This window comes from Diadema antillarum, unplaced genomic scaffold (genome assembly GCF_040938485.1).
Source record: "Diadema antillarum isolate AM-2024a unplaced genomic scaffold, OU_Dant_1.0 seq00000445_RagTag, whole genome shotgun sequence".
Classification (NCBI taxonomy): domain Eukaryota; kingdom Metazoa; phylum Echinodermata; class Echinoidea; order Diadematoida; family Diadematidae; genus Diadema; species Diadema antillarum.
The window spans coordinates 1,659,896-1,679,736 of record NW_027271419.1 but is presented as its reverse complement, the minus strand read 5'-3'; the positions used below and the strand labels follow the sequence as shown (position 1 = coordinate 1,679,736).

At 36.9% G+C, this 19,841-nt stretch overlaps 1 protein-coding gene across 1 annotated transcript in view; it reads right to left on the bottom strand.

The window, feature by feature from the left end:
* The window catches only part of LOC139732722 (phosphatidylinositol 5-phosphate 4-kinase type-2 alpha-like), a 61,231-nt gene that overhangs the window by 8,049 nt on the left and 33,341 nt on the right, over positions 1-19,841 (bottom strand). The window contains exons 3-5 of the mRNA XM_071643574.1: positions 7,628-7,724; positions 2,099-2,251; positions 9-194 (exon numbers count right to left, since the gene is read on the bottom strand). Of these exons, the coding sequence (XP_071499675.1) occupies positions 9-194; positions 2,099-2,251; positions 7,628-7,724 (436 nt within the window). The remainder of the gene's footprint in view (positions 1-8; positions 195-2,098; positions 2,252-7,627; positions 7,725-19,841) is intronic.

Below are 19,841 nucleotides of genomic sequence, written 5' to 3'. Positions count from 1 at the left end.
ACATGTACCTTTTCTTTGTCGCTGGCTTGTCTGTCAATGAGGGAGCCCTTCAGGTCATACTTTCTGTGGATGGGGAGTGTGTGACCGAATATACTCCTCATGATGACCATGTACGTCTCAGCCCCGTCCACCGTTAACCTGTACATGCCTAAGTACTGTGGTAGCAACGTCTCTCCGTGTTTCTTGACTATGTACTGCGGGGGAAGGGAGGAGTTGAAAAGATTCTCTGTGAATGAAACTCGTCAAAGTTCTTGCCAACAGAATATATGCAAATTATTCACTAGTCATTCAGCTGCACATGGTACATCAAACCCTTTGGGGCAATTGCAGAATATCAAAGTTATATAAGAAACAAATCAAAGATATGAACACAAACAATTGTATGCAATGACACTGACACAAACCATATTATATATTAACATATGCACAGACAGACACAAATAGCTGCAATAGAATGGATTTTCAAGAGACTTATCAAGGTCAAGAGAATGTGACAAACTGGTTGCCAACACTGTATTTATTTCTTTCATTTTTTTTTTTTTTTGGGGGGGGGGTATTAGTCTGAATGGAAAGCAGATATCTTTGTTCATTTGTTGAATTTCTATTTGTTATATCTTTTATGCCTTTTTAGGTGTGAAAGAATCTCAGGTAACACCATCAAGAATGATAGATATTAAAATTTGAGTAAGATTTGTGAACGACTTGTACAAACTCTATATCTAAAATACAAAACACTATCTCTCGACATATATCTCATCACACACTTACAGTACAGATGCCAGAACTGCTGCTTTTTAAAGGCAGCCGATCGCCATCCCTAATGGTACGTAAACTCCGAACGACCGAAGTTTGTGCGTGCAATTGCGCAATGGCAGACTCGGTGCTATATCCATAAACGTGTGGGACAATGCTACCACTGAGACAAGTGTGTGTGTGTGCGTGTGTGTGTACGCATCATACACAAACATTGTCACCGCGAGCTGCGGTGATTGGAGGAGAGAGGCCAGAAGACGCTGCGGCGTGTGTGTGTGTGTGTGTGTGTGCGTGTGTGTGTACGCATCTTACACAAATATTGTCACCGCGAGCTGCGGTGATTGGAGGAGAGAGGCCAGAAGACGCGTGGCTCTTTTGGCCTCTCTTCATGCGCATGCGCACTGAGAGTGTGCGTCCATTCGGAAGCTCTCGGGACAGCCATTTTGGGTTAGGAGATAAGCACAGGGAGCTCTCTTGTAGCCTACCGTATTTTCGCTGACCCATTGAGCCAGCGCTATTCTCATTCGGGGGTCACTACATTTGATACAGAATGGGGGAGGCAGCGTGTTGCGTTCGTCTCCGTGCCGCACAAACCACTCGCCACGACTGAGTGTCTTTAACATTTCAAAATGTGCCAGTTTCAAGAGCATAACATCGTAGACAGAAAGCTTGAAACCCAACACGCCACTGAATAGTTATTGAATAGTGAAATGCTGCAGCCCACTCAAAACAAATAAGAGATGCTACTTTTTGATAGTGCAGAAGAATACAAGGGGCACTTTGAGAAGGGAAACTGTAACTAGGAAAGAATTGGCAAAGGAGGACTGGATTTACTTTCACCAGGACGACGAACAAGGAAGTAACATCCTTAGAGGTAAATTCATATTTTTTAAAATTAAAGTTGATTTGAATGCAATTTATGACATGAAATGCAAAGACAAACACTAACGGAATTGCAGTCAGGCATATTTCTTTTTCTTCGCCCAGTCATAAAAAAGAGTGATACACTAAACAGGTAAGTCCCTTTGTACATCTAACATTTTACTCATTACGAGATTCTCCACTCAAATACCCCCCTTTTAATTAAAAAAAAAAATCTATACAACTATACACAATGGTTAAAGTAACCATCCAGCCCAGTAGTTTCTACAACTCATACTCAGCACAGACAAAAACAAACACATACACAATCAAACAAAAAATATTCTATACACACACACACACACACACATACACACACACACACACACACACACACACACAACACAGACTAAAAAAAAAAAGACGAAACTTGCTTGGGACTTCACACGGGCCACAGCAAAACTGACAATGAAGACACATGTACCTGGTGGTATTGTGGCAGAATGTTATGCATGAGCTCGACCTCTTCTCTCGATATTGTCTTGACGACAAACTTGCCATCGCTGGAGCGCAAGAATTTGGCGCCGCTCTTGCCAGCGGAGTCGTCGTAGACCGGTGCTGAGCTGACGAAGGAATTCTAAGATTGAGATACAGAAAGCCAAACAAGTGCAATGAGATTATATAGTATCAAGATGCATTTGTTATTGTTAACACAAGAAACTTGGTCTTCACATTTTATGGAAGGCCGCATACACTTACAAAAAAAAAAGGGGGGAAAAAAGGTAGACATACAAGTGTTCAATGGTTAAACAAGTACATACGGCTACTGCTAGATTATGACTGATACAAAAAGAGTTGGCAAATAACACATAAATGCATGGAATATGTAATTTCCTAAAATTGTGGCCTATTCAGAGTTCTGATGTTTTATATTGCAAGTAGAAAACAAATACTATATAATTATTGCTTGTTGTGTACACACTCATTTCCTATTCAAATATTTGGATTCCTTGACAAAAATACAACAATAAAATGGAATTTTATGAATAAGTTAACAAGTAAATTGATCTTCATACTTAAAGAAAGTGTTGCACTGCCCAAATTAAGAACAATCACTCATGTTATGTGATGATTTGCTCACTGATTTGCACTGAGAAGACATAAATTGCATGAAGTAGCACCATCGGGAATGGAATCAAAATAAAAGTGTACAAAGGAGGAAGGTTTTTCTACCTGAATGCAACATTTTGGCACTATAACACTGCACACACAAATTACACATTGATTTGTCCACTCCTTGATGCAGCTGGTTTTACAAAAGCAGTACGTGTGCACTATACACTGAAGTTACCACAAAAACAACAGCCACTCTACGGCCACATAAAATGCACATTTGGTAGCAAAATACACTCTACACTATTAAAGTGAGCAGGATCAAAATCAGCTTATGGGCAATTCCGCAGTTAGATGGACATGACATGGATAAAAGAAATGTGCCTCTTTATCTTACTCTTTAATCTAGGTATCAACTAATGCCATGGATGTTCACCAATCATTAAGGTCTTTCAAATTTAGTAGATTTTATTTTTCGTATTTATTGATTTTGCGAGATCTAAAACCATCATTTAAAATGTACATGTGGGACTGGGGACGCTGAAATTCGCTTAAATGCAAATTACAGTGGGTTCCTTTGAAATTTTTTCCTCAAAATTTTGCTAAAGGGTAAAAGATGAATACATTTAAACACTCCAGAAGTCATGTGACATTTTGTCAATTACAAATGGGTGAAATGACCTGCGGAATTACTGCGGACAAATGTAACGTTACTAACCGTAACGTTACTAACCATGCTTTTATGAGTCTAGCTAAAAAGTTATCTGTCTAACTGCTAAAAAAATTCGTGTGAACATTTGCCATGATGCAATAATTGAAATTCATGCAACACTTTGTTTGAAGTAACTTGAATTTTTGCACACTTTTTGTTACAAGACATTGATTTTTTTGTCATGTCCTTTTTTCGTAACGTTACTAACCAGCCCTTTAAGTTGCCATAGCAATTCTAATATTTATTGGATTGTATTCATTCTTTTCTGTATCATAAACCTGGGAAGGATGAACATGTTTTTGACATAATTTTGACTTGAAATGAATAGATGGTAATGTAGTGGTAAAATCAAATATCTAAATTTGTTCAAATGTAACGTTACTAACCGCGGAATTGCCCGTTCTGTTTTTTTGTTTTTTTGTTTTTTTTTGGTTATTATCATCTTCTTGTTGCTTTTGAATTCCCTTTTGGTAAAAGTCATTATAATCCCTCACAAATTACAGCAAAAAGAAGACTACTCTACTGAGCTCAATAGAGTACAGTGTAGCATTCTTAATGGCTAAATACACTTCAGCAAGTAAATTGTACGTGCCAAGTTCATCTGCCTTTATATTTTAAAAATGATTATACGGGCCTACTTTATCATGTGATATCAAATGATGACCATTAAACCAAACTGCTGCCATACACCTCTGTTCGATAGCAAAAGCTGTCAGTTTATAATGAACTAATGTATGCTCAATACTGTGAAGCAAATTTCCCTTTTCAATTCACGGTATTAAAGTCAACACAGTGTTCAATGCATTTAGCTCAATCTCCCTGCCCACTATCCTACTGATGCGCCATTAACAATGACATTTACGGTTTACAAACTCAATTCAAGTTGGCACTTTATGGGCACACTTGTCGCTCGGCAATGAAAGTATGCCGACATTCATGTAAATGGCAGCAGCGCATGGAGCTGAAGTACATGCGCAGTTGTAAATTAGCATGCCCATCTGAAAGTTTGACTCGAGGGCGCAAAGATGGAACGGTTTTTATGGCGTACAATTGGGACGGTGCAACAGCTCTGTTTGTTTGTTTGCAAGTGTCGTAATACCGTGCTGCCAACGACACTAGTAGGCCCATCGGAAACCCCTTATCGCCTGCAAATTATATTTGTTCTTGTGGTTCTCTGTATACAGTTACTACATTAGCGATCTCGGTCAAATGAATGGAGGTTGCTCTTCAACTGCATATATATATATACATTTGGCTGAAGGCTTGCAAGAACAGCTCACTCATTGTTGATTCCACTCAAGTGTACAATGTGTATGTACGAAACGGTAAAAAAAAATCAGATAATGTCCAGGTATCCGCTGAGCGCCTACTGTACAAATCACCTCATTTTCATAACTTCCAGGTACTTTATTGCAAAAAGAGATTTTCAGTGCAAATTGAATTTATATAGGTCTAAGAGCTGCAGCAATGTGCAAAATCTGCAGCATGATAGTAGGAATAATGATCTAGCATGGCTTCATAATAAAGTCCAATTCTGAAATTTTGAAAAAAGGAAAATAACAAATCACTTGACTCATGTTTAACAAAATCGCAGATGTTTGTGCACGGTCATAAACTTCTTAACTGAAAAGCTCCGAGATACATTAATATCTGTACAAAATAGTGCCCTGGTACCATTACAAACAATGTTTTCTGTCTGGGTGTATCACCAGCGTAATTTGGAATATGTTTGTTTTCAATGAGATGTGAGCAACAACATTCTGTATCAATATCATCCAGGATAAAGGCGTGCCAATCCTCTACAAACCTGGTTTGGTGCACAGTAGAACGCCATGACTTAAAGGACAAGTTCACCTTCATAAACATAAGGATTGAGAGAATGCAGCAATATTAGTAGAACACATCAGTGAAAGTTTGAGGAAAATTGGACAATCAATGCAAAAATTATGAATTTTTAAAATTTTTGTGTTGGAGCCGCTGGGTGAGGAGACTACTACAGCTTGTAATGTCATATGCGTACAACCATATAAAGAAAATGTAAAGAAAATTCAACATATTTTCACTTTTTTCGCATAATAAAAGAGCACTTGACTTGCCGCTTTCTAAAGGCAGGGGGAATAATATTACCCATAACATATGTCGGTAACGAATCAAGGGAATGTGTACTTTTTTCAAAAGATGATATTTTGTGAAATTCTCTTTATATTGTCCTTATATTGTTGCACGCATGTGACATTACACACTGCAGTAGTCTTCTCATCCAGCGGTTACTGCACAAAAACTTCAAAAATTCATAACTTTTGAATGGATTGTCCGATTTTCCTCAAACTTTCAATGATGTGTTCTACTAATATTGCTACATTCTCTCAATCCTTGTGTTTATGAAGGTGAACTTGTCCTTTAAGAAACAATCAGAAATCAGATTTTTGTCTTAAAACTGTTTAAAATCCTGGAAGTGACACATACAATGGGGTTACCTACAGTATGATAATGATATTTTCAAAGTGTATAGGGAATCAAGGGTTTTGTATTTTTACTGCACATAATTGCACATGATGCAAATGTTTAACATCAATAGCGATATTCACCATTATGACACCAGCACAAGTCATGATTTTTAACTCCACTTTTACTCAAATATCGGTCAGATTTAGCTTTCCTGTCATTTGGAACTCATCATCAAATAACATTAGGTCATGTCAAACTTCAAGATTGTTCAAAAATCCCTCAAAAGGTTGTCATTACTGAATTATTGAATTAGTTGATCTCCATTATCAGTATTAAAATATCTTTGTACTTTATATGTGTGTGTGTGTGTGTGTGTGTGTGTGTTTACGTGTTTCCTCATTAATCTGATTTGTTATAATATATGCCTTTAAAATACCTCATTAGAAAGTTAAAGAGAACTTGCCTCCTCACAAGGCTTTTAAAGCTTTATTCCAAGTTCATTTTTTTATTTTTACAGTTAACTTTTACCAAAGGTGGTATTCCTCAGTTTAATATTTAAGTGCATTATTCTGTCAATAATTTATGTCCATTATGTTATACATTCTTAATGAATTGTATGCTTTGTATTTACATATGAATGCATTGCATTTTTTTTTAAATCTTAGAAATGGATATAAAACGAACTTGAAATAATTGACAGCTCATCACACCTGGTTTAACAAGACATCAAAGTACAAGTTGTATATATGTATATAAAAAAAGATAGGGAAAGCATCCCACTTCATTTCTTACTCATCGCAAGCTGTGAGTAGTACAGCGACCTTGTGTGAACACTTGAGTGGTATACACAGTATACCTGTATGAATAACTGAGCACTATTCTCACATACACAACTGTATGTGGGAGTGACTACACGGCAGCAAACAGCACATTCAAAAACCTGTCTGCTTCAAAAGTCTGCCATTGACATCATACATACACACACAGACACACACACATACACTGTACCATGTTACTCATTGCAAAGGAAATTCTTGAGTAAGATGCCAATCATCCAGTTTCTGGTTTTGATGTTATTAAATTCTTCTCTCAACTTTCTAAAGAGGTTTTATTTCCCCAGGTTTTTGTTCTCAAGTGCGAGTTTCCCCAGGTTTTTGTTGTTAAGTACGAGTTTCCCCAGGTTTTTGTTGTCAAGTACATCTAGCATAGAAGAGTAGGAAAGTGTGCCAACAGATACTTACAGCTCTGATAAAATTCTGATTTGAAATTGAGATGAAGTTTAGAAAGCAGGAAGCATCAATAAGAAATAAAAGGTCAAGTTAAGCCATAAATTTATGATAACATGCTTCACACGTAGAAGCAGAAATGTTTCAAATTCCGAAAATGTTTTCAGAGTTTGAAATATGGACAGGGGATACTTCAAGTGTGACACATTTTGTTTGACAAAAAAAAAAAAACTTTTTTTTTTATTTTCAGCCAGTTCACCTACTTTTGATATGGTGATGGGTGATGTACTCCCATATTACTGTATGTCCTAGGATTCCACATGATGTCAATTACAAAAGGTAATGTTGGTAGTTAATTCTCCCTTTCCAAAGTCAGTCACAGAAAATTACTCCACTATTAAACAGCACATCACAAGCGCAATAAATTTTGTTTCCATGTCATATCATTTACCGTTCATCATAGCCTGGTCTTTCTCATACATAACCAAGGTTCCAGGCCAGGAAATATACTCACTTGGTACTCGCTATCTGAAATACTGAAGAGTGTGCGGAGATTCCGGAAAGCCAGGGGACAGTATTCCTTGAACTTGAAGTGACTTGGCAAATTTTCTCTGTAAAAAAATTAAGAAGTGAAAGAGACAGACAGAAAGAGAGAAAGAAAGATATGAGAGACAAAGATACAGGAATATACACATTAATTCTCTCGTGCTTTATTAAAGATTGCCTCAAATGGACACCTATGAATTTTGTTTTAACATGTACATGTAATGGTATATGAACTATTAAAAAATTGTCAAGACACAGACACAAGTCGCATGTAACTTGCAACCACCTGCAAAATATACTATGTACTTCAAAGTGAACCTGACTTGTTGGCAGTTACGAAGTAATTGAACAACTCCCACACAAGTGGATAAACCCAGGTTAAGTGGGTGGATATCTCGTACTCGTCTGCTATAAAAAGATCGTAGAGTGCACTGCAACAGGCAACGCAAATTGTTATTTGCACAAGCAAGTTACTGCCGCTACGAAGTGCATACTGCTACAAACAAATTAAGGCATTAACGTACTTCAATTCTGGAAAACACACTCTTGAACTACACTGTACTAACACATCATTTATCAATGGCATGATCAGGCACTCTTACGATAATCCTATGCATGTTTACAAATACGTCCAAGTGTTCTTCTGCTCCAGGTAAGGTACAATTTGTAGTTTATTCGAAATCACATTACCAAAAGTTTGTGGATAAACACAACGGAAACCCTGGACCTATTTTCAACTCAGTGGAAGTTTGCTGCAAGATCTAACTACAAGCAGCAGAAGTTCTCTGTGGACAGAGTGCGCAACTGTGTACCACAAGGTGATGCTAATACGCAATTTTCAAGGCAAGACAGCACTCCTATAAAACTAAGAAGTACTTCAACCCAGCGAGATCTGAAGGATATTGCATTTCTAGCAGAATAATGTGATTAGCATATGTGGATTACACACACTGGTGCTACGAAAAATTGACATATGTTCATATAGCCGGCCGGAGTAAAATGTAATTTGCACAGCATTAACAAGTACATCTTCTCAGAGGAATGCACTTGAATCATGCACATATGTACCAGTCCATAATTCATTTCTCATATTATTATATGTGTAATGTTTGAAAAGTTCACAGAGAAACATCAATCGAAGGAGTGTTGTCCTTGTATTCACTGTGGTTCGTATTGTAGTTTTGCTGCCTCTATTGACAAATCCTTCTGTTCATACACTGTATGTACTTCATACTTGCAATTTGTAAAATACTGTACTAAAAAAAAAAAAAAAAAAAAAAAAAACTGCATATTTTCAAACAACAAAAAATGACAACAGATTGAGAGACTTGAAACATTGAATGTTATTTTGGATGAAATTAAAGTGAACCAAAACTACTAGAGGAAAAAAATGAAAGAAAAAAATCTCAAACTGAAACAAACATAACATTTATTATAAGCCAGCCATCCATGATCATGGGTAAAAAAACAAACAAACAAACAAACAAACAAACAAACAAAACAGATATTATCATCATAAAGCATGAATATTATCATTATCCCCATCATCAGCAATATCATTCACATCATCTCTTCCCAATTGCCCTCAAAGTACCAATCATCACTTGCCGTCTGGGCAAAAAAGTTTGGATGATGTATAATGCCCACTGTCACACAGAAATGTTTGGAATCTGCATTCAAATGACACACACATGTACTCATGGCATTCAGCAAATGTAAACTTCCGGGGTACTTTAAAGTGATTTTAAATAACAATAACAAAAATGAGTCTACATTTATAGTCTGTATATTTTAGCATTATAAGCAAAATATGATTTGATTCAATTTATGAACAGACACAGGGCAACACAAAGATATACTGATACATCTTGAATGTTATTGTAGTAAGGGCCCGATCGGGCAAATTCAGGGGTACAAATTTATACTCTGTATTTTTCTCTGACCCAATATGATACTTAGCACACTTTTTGGTAACAGTAACTTGTGCCAAAGGCCTTAGAAACAAAGCTGCCATTGCGATGCCATACATCTAACAAATTTCTGCACATTTTTCCTTAAAATATCATTCTGCTTGGAAAGACTGAACACTATCTTTACTACAAAATCCCTCTGAATATACTGGAAGCTGTTTTTCTGTGTTGTTATCGTCCATATCTCCTTAGTTTTCTTTGTAATGATTGCATTGTTTTGACTTGTTCCGTTTTGTCAACTTAACTGTCATTTCTTTTCCTTAAATCTGTCTAAGGTATGTATGTTACAGTATAATGGGTCAGCTACTCACAAGGGCTTTTCCTTTCTTGCTGCTTCCCCCACCAATGGCATTGTCTTTGTATGTAGTCATACCGCCACATTATTCTTAATTGTATGTCCTATGTCTTATGAATTTTTCTCTTTTGTATCTCATTTTGTACATTCATGTTTTTATTGTTTGCTCTGTATATTTTTAATGCTTGGTGCAAAATAAACTAAACTGAAACTGAAACTGAAACTGGAATTTATTTTTTTTTTTTTTTAGTATTAAAACAGCTGCAAAGTACCACAAAAAAATACAGCGTATATGATGTAGGTACAATGTAAATTTTGAAAATGAAGGAACATCAATGTATGCCAGAGTTCTAAACATGATACAACACCATTGGTAGCAAACAGATGCAAACAAGCTCTACATCGGATGAATGGGTTAATTAATTACCCATTGTAAACCTTCATCTATCATCATAGATTGTACCTGCTAATCTGCAAGGTTTTACGACCGGGAATAATGCATTATTCATGAGAGAGAGAGCTTGTCACTGGGTCTTTTGTTCCTCTTAATCCGTGTTCACCAGTTTAGTCGATTCTTGAATTATGCATGATGCTGCTGCTGCCACACGAAAACCCATGAGTGGTGATAAATGGACATCCATGTCCTGTCTATTAAAAAATCTATTCTCTCCTGAATCAATTAGCAAACAGATTTTGTGGATCTTGCCTGCTGCAGCGTCCAAAATAAATAAATTCAAAAAAAAATCTGGCTTCAGAATTCAATCTGAGCGTAGATGAATAAAATTTACAAACTATGAATACTAGAATTCTTCCTCAGTTACCGTGTACTGAGGCGGATGGGTACATGTGACTTTACATATGACACAAAAATGGTATGGTAGTCAATGACAATGATATCAACATTCCAATCTGTCAAGTTGCAGCCTGGATACATATGTATCTCCTCATCAAAGATATTGATGTAATACAGGGTGACTCAAAAGAAAAAAGAGGGACTGACTCATACCCAGCTCAAAGTCTGATTGCTGTGCAATGAATCACTCACAATTGAAGTACAAAATTGTATGTGTTGTAGATGAGAGATAAAGTGCTTATAATGCCTGCAGAGGATTGACTGGAAGATTGTTTTCGAACTATGTTTACAGCATAATTAAGACAGCATCTCCAATTTTGCTGAACAAAAAAATATCAATGTGGACAATCCGTCTCATGCCACATCACGCGACATGAGCAGGCGTTGTGGAGTGTACAAGGTATGGGATGTACAATGTACGTACAGTATACACCACATTCTTGTCTTCTATTCAAACTTGTTGATTTACAATCTGAATACCTACAATGCACTGTATAATGTAGATAGCCATTTGTCAATAAAAGAAAAGAAAAACATTTAGGAACACATCAAGAATCATGGCATACAATGCACAAGCAGTGTGAGCTATTGGACAAAGAATGACCTTTACTGTACAACTGTACCTTTAATGCCTGAATTACATAATGTACGTCACTGCTACTTTGTACAATACATTTGGTCTGCATTTTGATGGAACAATGATGTGTTTTCAGATTGTTTGTAAATAAATCTTTATTGCACAAAAGATGACATTTTACATTTCAATCTTGACATTGAACCCTTGACCTTCACCAAATGTTGTCCAAACCTTTGTCTGCTTCAATAGGCGTTTTCATATCAGCCCGATGTTTCGAGACTTGGGAAATTTTCCCGATAGCGAAATAGCGCGCTATTTGATAATGTGAACACAAATTAGCACGCTAATTGTATCGCTCTGATCGAGAACATTTCTCAAGCCAACTCGGGAAAGTTCTGAAATAGCGGGATAGTAGCGCGCTATTTGATAATGTGAAAACGACTCGAGAAATTAGCGTGATGCATCCCATTATGCCTAGCGTGTGTGACTTGATCAATCAAAGCAAACTGCCCACAAATCATGAGGAATTTTTGAGAGGGCACACACATTACTTATGCTGTTTGCACATACTCAGCTGTCGAATTAGCTCAAAAAAATTCAGGCTAGGTCTCTTCGGGCTGATGTGAATAAGAAATGAAATAGCGTGCTAGTTCGCAATCGCCAAAATATTTCGAGCTTGGATTTTTATCGGGCTGATGTGAAAACGCCTAATGAAGATTATATTGCTATGTATGAACTAACTACTAGTACCATGAATTCAATTTGCTTTAAGTGTATTAAGTAGGCCTGCTTTGAATCCTTTAAATTCAACAAGATTTTATGACCATCTTAACCTTTGATCAAGACCAACAGACATATTTTCTTTCAGATTCAATCATTGCAGTGCCCTCTCACACTTCCTTTCCTCTTTCTAATTTCATGAAAACTGGAAAGACATTATATACAATATACATATTTACTATAAAAACAACAAACCTGGCACTCACAAGGCATTAAAAGCATGGCCTCCTCTTTTGGCCTAATTATTCTCCAACTTAAGAACAGAAAAGAATCGACATACAAATAATGCAGGTTCAATGCTTCTAGAGTCACAGGGGCTGTTGTACAACTTCGAGGACACCATTTCAATGGTCATTCGACGTACCAAGTACAGTTGTAGCTGGACTGCCAGTATTGAAGTACTGTACCCACACGTACAGTGTAATGTATACAATATGGTATATAAACAAAATGTATGTCATTGCCATGCCCAAGACACAACTGAGAGCAATGATTAACAGGGCCAAGGATGTCATAAATCTTTGCAAATGACCTGATACGATGTAATCTACTAATCAATCCAATAATGCAGGGCTCGCTACTAAACTTTCTTCTCTGGTGACCCATCTGGACCACTAAAATCTTTGAATTTAAAATTTAATGGTCTGAAAAAAAAAGGAATGCAGTGGCCCACATAAAAGGAAATATTAACATTCAATTTGAATTCCAGCTGCTCAATCGGGCCACCAAAAGATAACTTTTGAGAAGTTTGGTAGCCTTACATAAATTTTTAGTGGCCCTGAACCACTGGGCCAATGCCATTCAGTGTCAAGCCTTAGGTGTATATATTTGTGTCACTGTTATACATTTGAATATTGATACTGTACTTCTAAAATGTACTGTATGTGTCATTATATGAATGCACTAGGCAGCATTTAAAGGGCATCTGTGGGCACAAGTCTTCCGATAGGTCTAGGGCAAATACCGTACCCCCTGGGCAATTACCCCAGACCCCTTCCACTGACCCTAACCCTAATCCTAATCCTGAACTTAAAGTAACCCTAATCCAAACTCTAACCCTAAACCTAATCCTGAACTTAAAGTAACCCATATCCAAACTTTAACCCTAAACCTAACCCTAATCTTTACTCTAACCTTATCATCAACCAGTATTAAGCTGGGGGGGGGGGGGGGGGGGCATTGTCCTGATACTCTTGCAATGGGTTAACATGTCAGTGGTATCTCCTGCTGCTGGATAATTTATGGGGCGTGGCAAAGAAATGCTGTTGGGAAACGACATGATGTACATGTATACATGCAGCCGGTCTACAGCTGTAATGATTTACATACAGTCTGTACCTTGGTCTCTAGCTTCATGTGGCAGGAAAGTATACACCGCTAGTGTAAAGGTCTACACTACTACATATCAGTATTTTTAATGAATGGTTGTGGCACAGTCCCCCCCCCCCCCCCCCCAAAAAAAAAAAAAAAAAACAAAAAACAAAAAACAAAAAACAAAAACAAACAAACAAACAAAAACAAACAAACAAAACAAACAAAAACAAAAACAAAAACAAAACAGGGGAAAAAAAGTGAAAAGAAAGGAGGGGGGGGGGGGAATCCTGAAAGAAAGCAATGAGGAACATGTATAAGAGTAGAAAAAGATTCTACAACTAGAAACTTTGAGCTAAATCAACAAATACCACAACGTCAGACAACGAATAAATGTTATGTCACCTCTCGCTGGACAACAATTTGTAGACATCTCAATGACTTTAAAGTCCTGTAAACAAGCACTCCTGTCATTTGCTTTGACAGAAGAAACCACAGATATGTACAATGTACACTGTATATATACCAAGGACAAACAATTTCTTAACATTTTGCCATGGATGCAAAAGCTTGATGATCTTTGACAAAAAAAAAAGAGGAAAATATCAGCAAAATCAGGCATTAATGAGGAAGACACGGCCTGTTGTTTGAATACTGGACCACTCTGTCGCATGGGTACCATCAAGAACTGATACATGAACGAATAAGTAAATGAATCATTATTTGTTTGTTTTATGATGTACGTTGCCGCTGTTAGGAATGGGTACTAGTACTTATTAGCAAAGTAACCACAGGATTAATGAAATGGCCGCTTTTGTACGTTCCCTAAACTGGGGACTTGAACTGGGGACCTCATGATTTATAGTCTGTAGTCTCATCTACTTGAGCCACAAAAGCTCCTGTGTTTGATGAGTTTACAACTTTGCTACAAAAGAAGTTGTTGGCCATTGAAATGAAATTATGCATTTCTCGATATTCTGTAAATGACTTCTTTGCTAATCTGTGTGTTTTGTACTGCAAAAAAAAAAAAGATCTGGTAGTTTATGACATTTGTATTTACATGTACCACCATCTACACGTGTACATGGTGTACACTATATGATTATTTACAACTTTTTAAATTATTAATTCTATTTGAAGGAAAACAAGGGAAATATTCCAAGCTTTTTTTAACTTGACTTTAACTTAACTTTTTTAACTAGTGCACAAAAAAAAAAAAAAAATTAAAACATGGGCGTCTTAAACCTACACAATACGCTGGCAGATTCTATGATTGAATTGCATCCCATGCTTTATCATTCAAAACTGAACAAGGATGGAAACAAAAGCAAATTTAATGACTACCAATAGTATTTTTCATTTGAATATCTTATGTAATCCAGCACTGGGTACAGCATGGTACATGTACAATTCAGTGTCAATCATAAACTTTTGCCTTTGATGACAAGCACTGTAGTGGCCTGAAATAAGACTAATATCCTTCCAATGAAAGTCTGAAGGTGAACAGAATTAATTGGACTGTTTAGAAGATGACATAAGATATACAATGTACACGTTGGACTTCTGAGAAGCAAACACATACGGTGTATAATGCTGATGAGTTTTTGTACTGTATTCAAATTACTTGCATACTTCTTGGTAATTTTCAGAATGTATGGTTCCCATGCCGACTACGCCATAGCTTGCCTAAAGTTTGCCTGCGGCTTGCCACAATCATTGACTTCTAGGAAATCCCTCAAGCTTATTTCACAGCCACATGGTCATTGCGTCATTTCTTGCGTAAGTTGCAGACACGCAAAACAATTTGACCTTGTATTGGGTTTGGATTATGCATAGTACTTTAGGCGCACCTGGTAAAGTAGGGACTGCGAGCGACGGAGAGCGACACTCAGCGACGGGGACATATTGCGAGAACAATGAAGTGCGTCGCAGTATGTTTTTACTCCGTCGCTAAGCGTCGGTCAAAGCACTACGCGCCATCATTTTGATGATACCGCGACGCTTGCCGACGCTTGCTGACACTTGCCGACACCCTCAAAAGAAGCTGTTGATTATTTCTATGTTGCGTGACCTCCGCTCACGCAAGCGTTCGTTTTGATAGTGCCGACGTTTCGGGACATGGCGCTTGAGATATAGCGAGATTTCTGAATGGTCACGGCCAGTGCTTAAACTGAATAGCGAGCGACGTGTCCAGACGCACCTCTCCTGATTACAAATGATGCTTGTGATAGCCCGACGATGAACGACGTGTCCCGACGCTTTCCTTTGTCTCAACATTGGTTATGAGTTGATTTGCGTTTCGTTTGGCTACAAGATGGTGAAAAGAAAACGTAATTATGGGGTGTGATCTCACTGAACGGGGAACACTTTGAAAGTAGCGATCGAAGAGGGTTTATGAAAACACATGTAGGTCTACACTCATACGCGAATGTATGCCTTAATTAGGCAGCTCCATACATGTAAAATTTTGCATGCATGAGGTTAGATCTTTTTTTATCTGTCAAGTGACTCAAGAACTAAATACAGTGTATTACGAAGTCGTCCTATTTCTCCCGTAGGAAAAAGTCAGATGTTTGTCGTTACTTTTGGAAATGAACAGCGGCAACAATTGGCTCCGCAAGATGCTAAAATTAATGTCAGATGTTTCATTTTAATTTTGGAAATGAATAATGGTAATATTCGTATAATACTAAAACGTCGGATGTTTGTTTATATTTTTGGAAATGAATAACGGTAAGATTCAGCTCCATACGGTGCTAAAATTGATGTCAGATATTTGATTTTGCGATCGGAAATGCATAAGGATAACATTTGGCTCCGGAAGATGCTGAAATAAATGTCGAATGTTTGCTTTGACTTTCGGAAATGATTAACAATAATATTCAACTCCGTACGATGATAAAATAAACGCCGCATGTTTGCTTTTACTTTCGAAAGTAAATAGCAACATTCGGCTCCAGAAGATGCTAAAATAACTATCACATGATTGCTTTTACGTTCGGAAGCGAATAGCAGTAATATTCTGCTCCATACGATGCTAGAATATTGTCGGATGTCTGCTTTTTAAATTTCGAAATGAATAACAGTAACATTGATTCATTAAAATTGATGTTTGATGTTTGCTTTGACGTTCGGAAATGAATAACAATCATATTCAACTCCGTATACGATGATAAAATAACTGTCTGATGTTTGCTTTTATGTTTGAAAGTAAATAGCAATAACATTCAGCTCCGGAAGATGCTATAAATGCCGGATGTTTACTTTAACGTTCGAAAGTAAATTAGCGATAACATTTAGCTCTGTAAGATGCTAAAGTAAATGTTGAATGATCCCTTTGACGTTTGGAAATGAATACCAATAATATTCATCTCCGTGTGATGGTGAAATAAATGCCGGATGTTTGCTTTAATGTTCGAAAGTAAATATCAATAACATTCAGCTCCGGAAGATGCTAAAATAAATGTCGAATGATCCCTTTGACGTTCGGAAATGAATAACAATAATATTCAATTCCGTACTATGATCAAATGAATGTCGGATGTTTGCTTTTACTTTCGAAAGTAAATATTAATGACATTCGGCTCCGGAAGATGCTGATATAAATGTCAGATGATTGATTTTACGTTCGGAAGTGAATAGAAGTAACATTCTGCTCCATACGATGCTAAAATAAATGTTGGATAGTTGCTTTTACATTTCGAAATGAATAACAGTAACATTCAGCTGCGTTTGATGGGAAAGTAAATGTCTGATATCTGCATTGACGTTGAAAATTAACAACAGTAGGCCCTACTATTCGGCTCCGTACGATGCTAAAATAATATTGTCAGATGATTCATTTCACTTTCGGAAGTGGACAGCAGCATTCGGCTCCGTATGATAATGAAATAAATGTCGGGTGTTTGCTTTTAAATTTGGAAATGAATACCAGTAATATTCTGCTCCGCACGATGCTAAAATAATAAGAGATTGTAGCTTTTACATTTGGAAATGATTAACGGTATCAATCGGCTCAGTAAGATGCTAAAATAGATAGCGGATGTTTGCTTTCACGTTCGGAAATGAATAAGGATAACATTCAGCTCCCTAAGATGCTAAAATGAATGTCGGTATTTGCTTTTACATTTGAAAATGATTAACGGTAACATTCGTCTCCGTAAGGTGCTAAAATACTAGTAAATGTTGCATGATTGCTCTTACAATCGAAAATGAATAACGGTAACTTTCGGCTCTTTATAGTGCTAAAACGTTAATGTCGGATGTTTTAAATGTCTGCAAATGCTCCCATGCACTTTCTCATTTCAAACGTAAGTTGTGACCACCTGAATAGGCATCAACTTTTAACTAACTAACAGTGTGTGGGATTATTCCGAAGGTGCCTTAGTCTGAAAACTCTTAATCCGGCACGAAAATGTATTTATTTATTTATTTATCTATCTATCTATCTACCTATTTGTTTATTTATTCATTTATCTTTTGAGTTTAACAACGTTGAGAATATCGACCCCCGTTTCGTTTTCGAGTCGACGATTCTTCAAAAAACGAAACTTGTTTTTCCCCCTTCGTCAATTTGGGATTTACGAGCCTTCGGAATGACTGTAACTTATGTTTGTTTTTTTTCTGTCGATTAGGGGATGGGGGGGGGGGGGGTAATTCAGAAAATGAATATAGAAGGGAGTGAAATTCTTGAGGCAAGAAATACAAGAAAGTGAAATTCTCAGTTTGATATCGTTAATTTTTTTTGCGTGATGTTTGTATTCTGGATAGAGTCATGTACTTATTCCATTGGTTCGTTCCTCCGAATCTTAGCCTTCGTAACGAACTTTAAGTAACGAACTGTAACTTTATGTTTTGTTTTGTTTGTTTGTTTTTCAGTCGAGCAGTGGAGGGGGAAGGGTAATTCAGAAAAGAAATATATAGACGGCATCAGGGAAAATTTTGAGGCATGAAATCAGTTTCTCAGTTTGACATTGTTAATTTCTTTGCGTGGTGGTTATTATTCCAAAAAGAGTCAGGTATGATGATACTAGGTGTACTTATATTCCGATGGTTCGTTCTTCAGTATCCGAAAAACGCAAATTCCATGTTTGTTACTATAGTAATCTGAAAGTGTACTAGGGTTTGTTAATCCGAACATTTTGTGACATTCCGAAGGTTCGTTTACAAATCTGAAAATGGGAAATACGGTTCGTTAATCTGAAAACGAATAACGTGGTCAAAAATTTGTTTTGTTTTCGGATTAGCAGCATTTAGAAAACCAAACCTTCCTTCGTTTTTGAATTGACGAATCTTCAAAACAGCAACACAATTTTGTTGTTGCTTTTATTTTTTTTTTCTAATAACGAGACTTCGGAAATTGCAAACTTTCAAAGTAACGAACAGTTACGATCTTTTGTTAATCATTAAAGCGAGCAGTGGAGGATAATTCAGAAAAGAAATATAGACGGGAGGAATACTACAGTAATCTTTGATTGATGATGATGTTGGTCATGTTTCTGAATGTTTATAGAAAAAGGCTGAGTGATCTGAGTGATGGTGATGATAAGTTATTACTAATGCGAGTGTAAAAGACAGCTTGCTGAACATACTTCTTTCCCTTCCGGCCCATGAATGATGAAAAAAAAAATACATACACCTCACAACAAAAAGAACCACGTGCTAGCAACCTTCGTAAAGTTAAATCTAGACGTTCATTACCAGCAAAGGGAAAAAAACACAACAGTAACTGAAGCAAAGAGATTGTGTATGCACTCTCTGGCATTACGAGAAACTTGACACCCCACCCCTCTCCCCTCTTGTGGAAAATTTCCACAAAACCAGGTGCCAGACCCAAGGTGCCAGACGAAAGAATGCGCGCGCTGGGGAATAAACCGCGTGTAAATAGCCTGGAAATATCGATCGAAGAACTATAGCTCATGAGTTGTCATCGCAAAGATCATGATTCTAATTATAGCCTTTCTTTTGACCATTAGTAGAAATATCGAACAGTTTATTATCGTGTACTTACTTGAGTATTTCAAATGTTTTCTGAACTAAAAAATTGTATAGGAAGGGATTGATTACTCACAGAAATATTCACAAATATTCACAAATTCACTACGAGTATGTGATGCAGCCACTAACCGGTTAGACAGCAAAATCCTGGCAATTTCACGCTCACAACTACGTATTACTTTGGAAAGTTTGAAGGAACTTCACCTACGAACTGTGAAGTTATTTGGCTGTCAACATTCGTTCGTTTTTGTTTTTTGTCTTGTTTTTGTTTGTTTTTTCCTCGTTTAAAAGACATGATTTCTTCGTATGGAACGTAAACTGTTTAGCGAACATCGTTATGGCAGACTTTCAGATATCAGTCAGGGGAAAAGAAACTCGAATAGTTAAGATGTTTAGAAT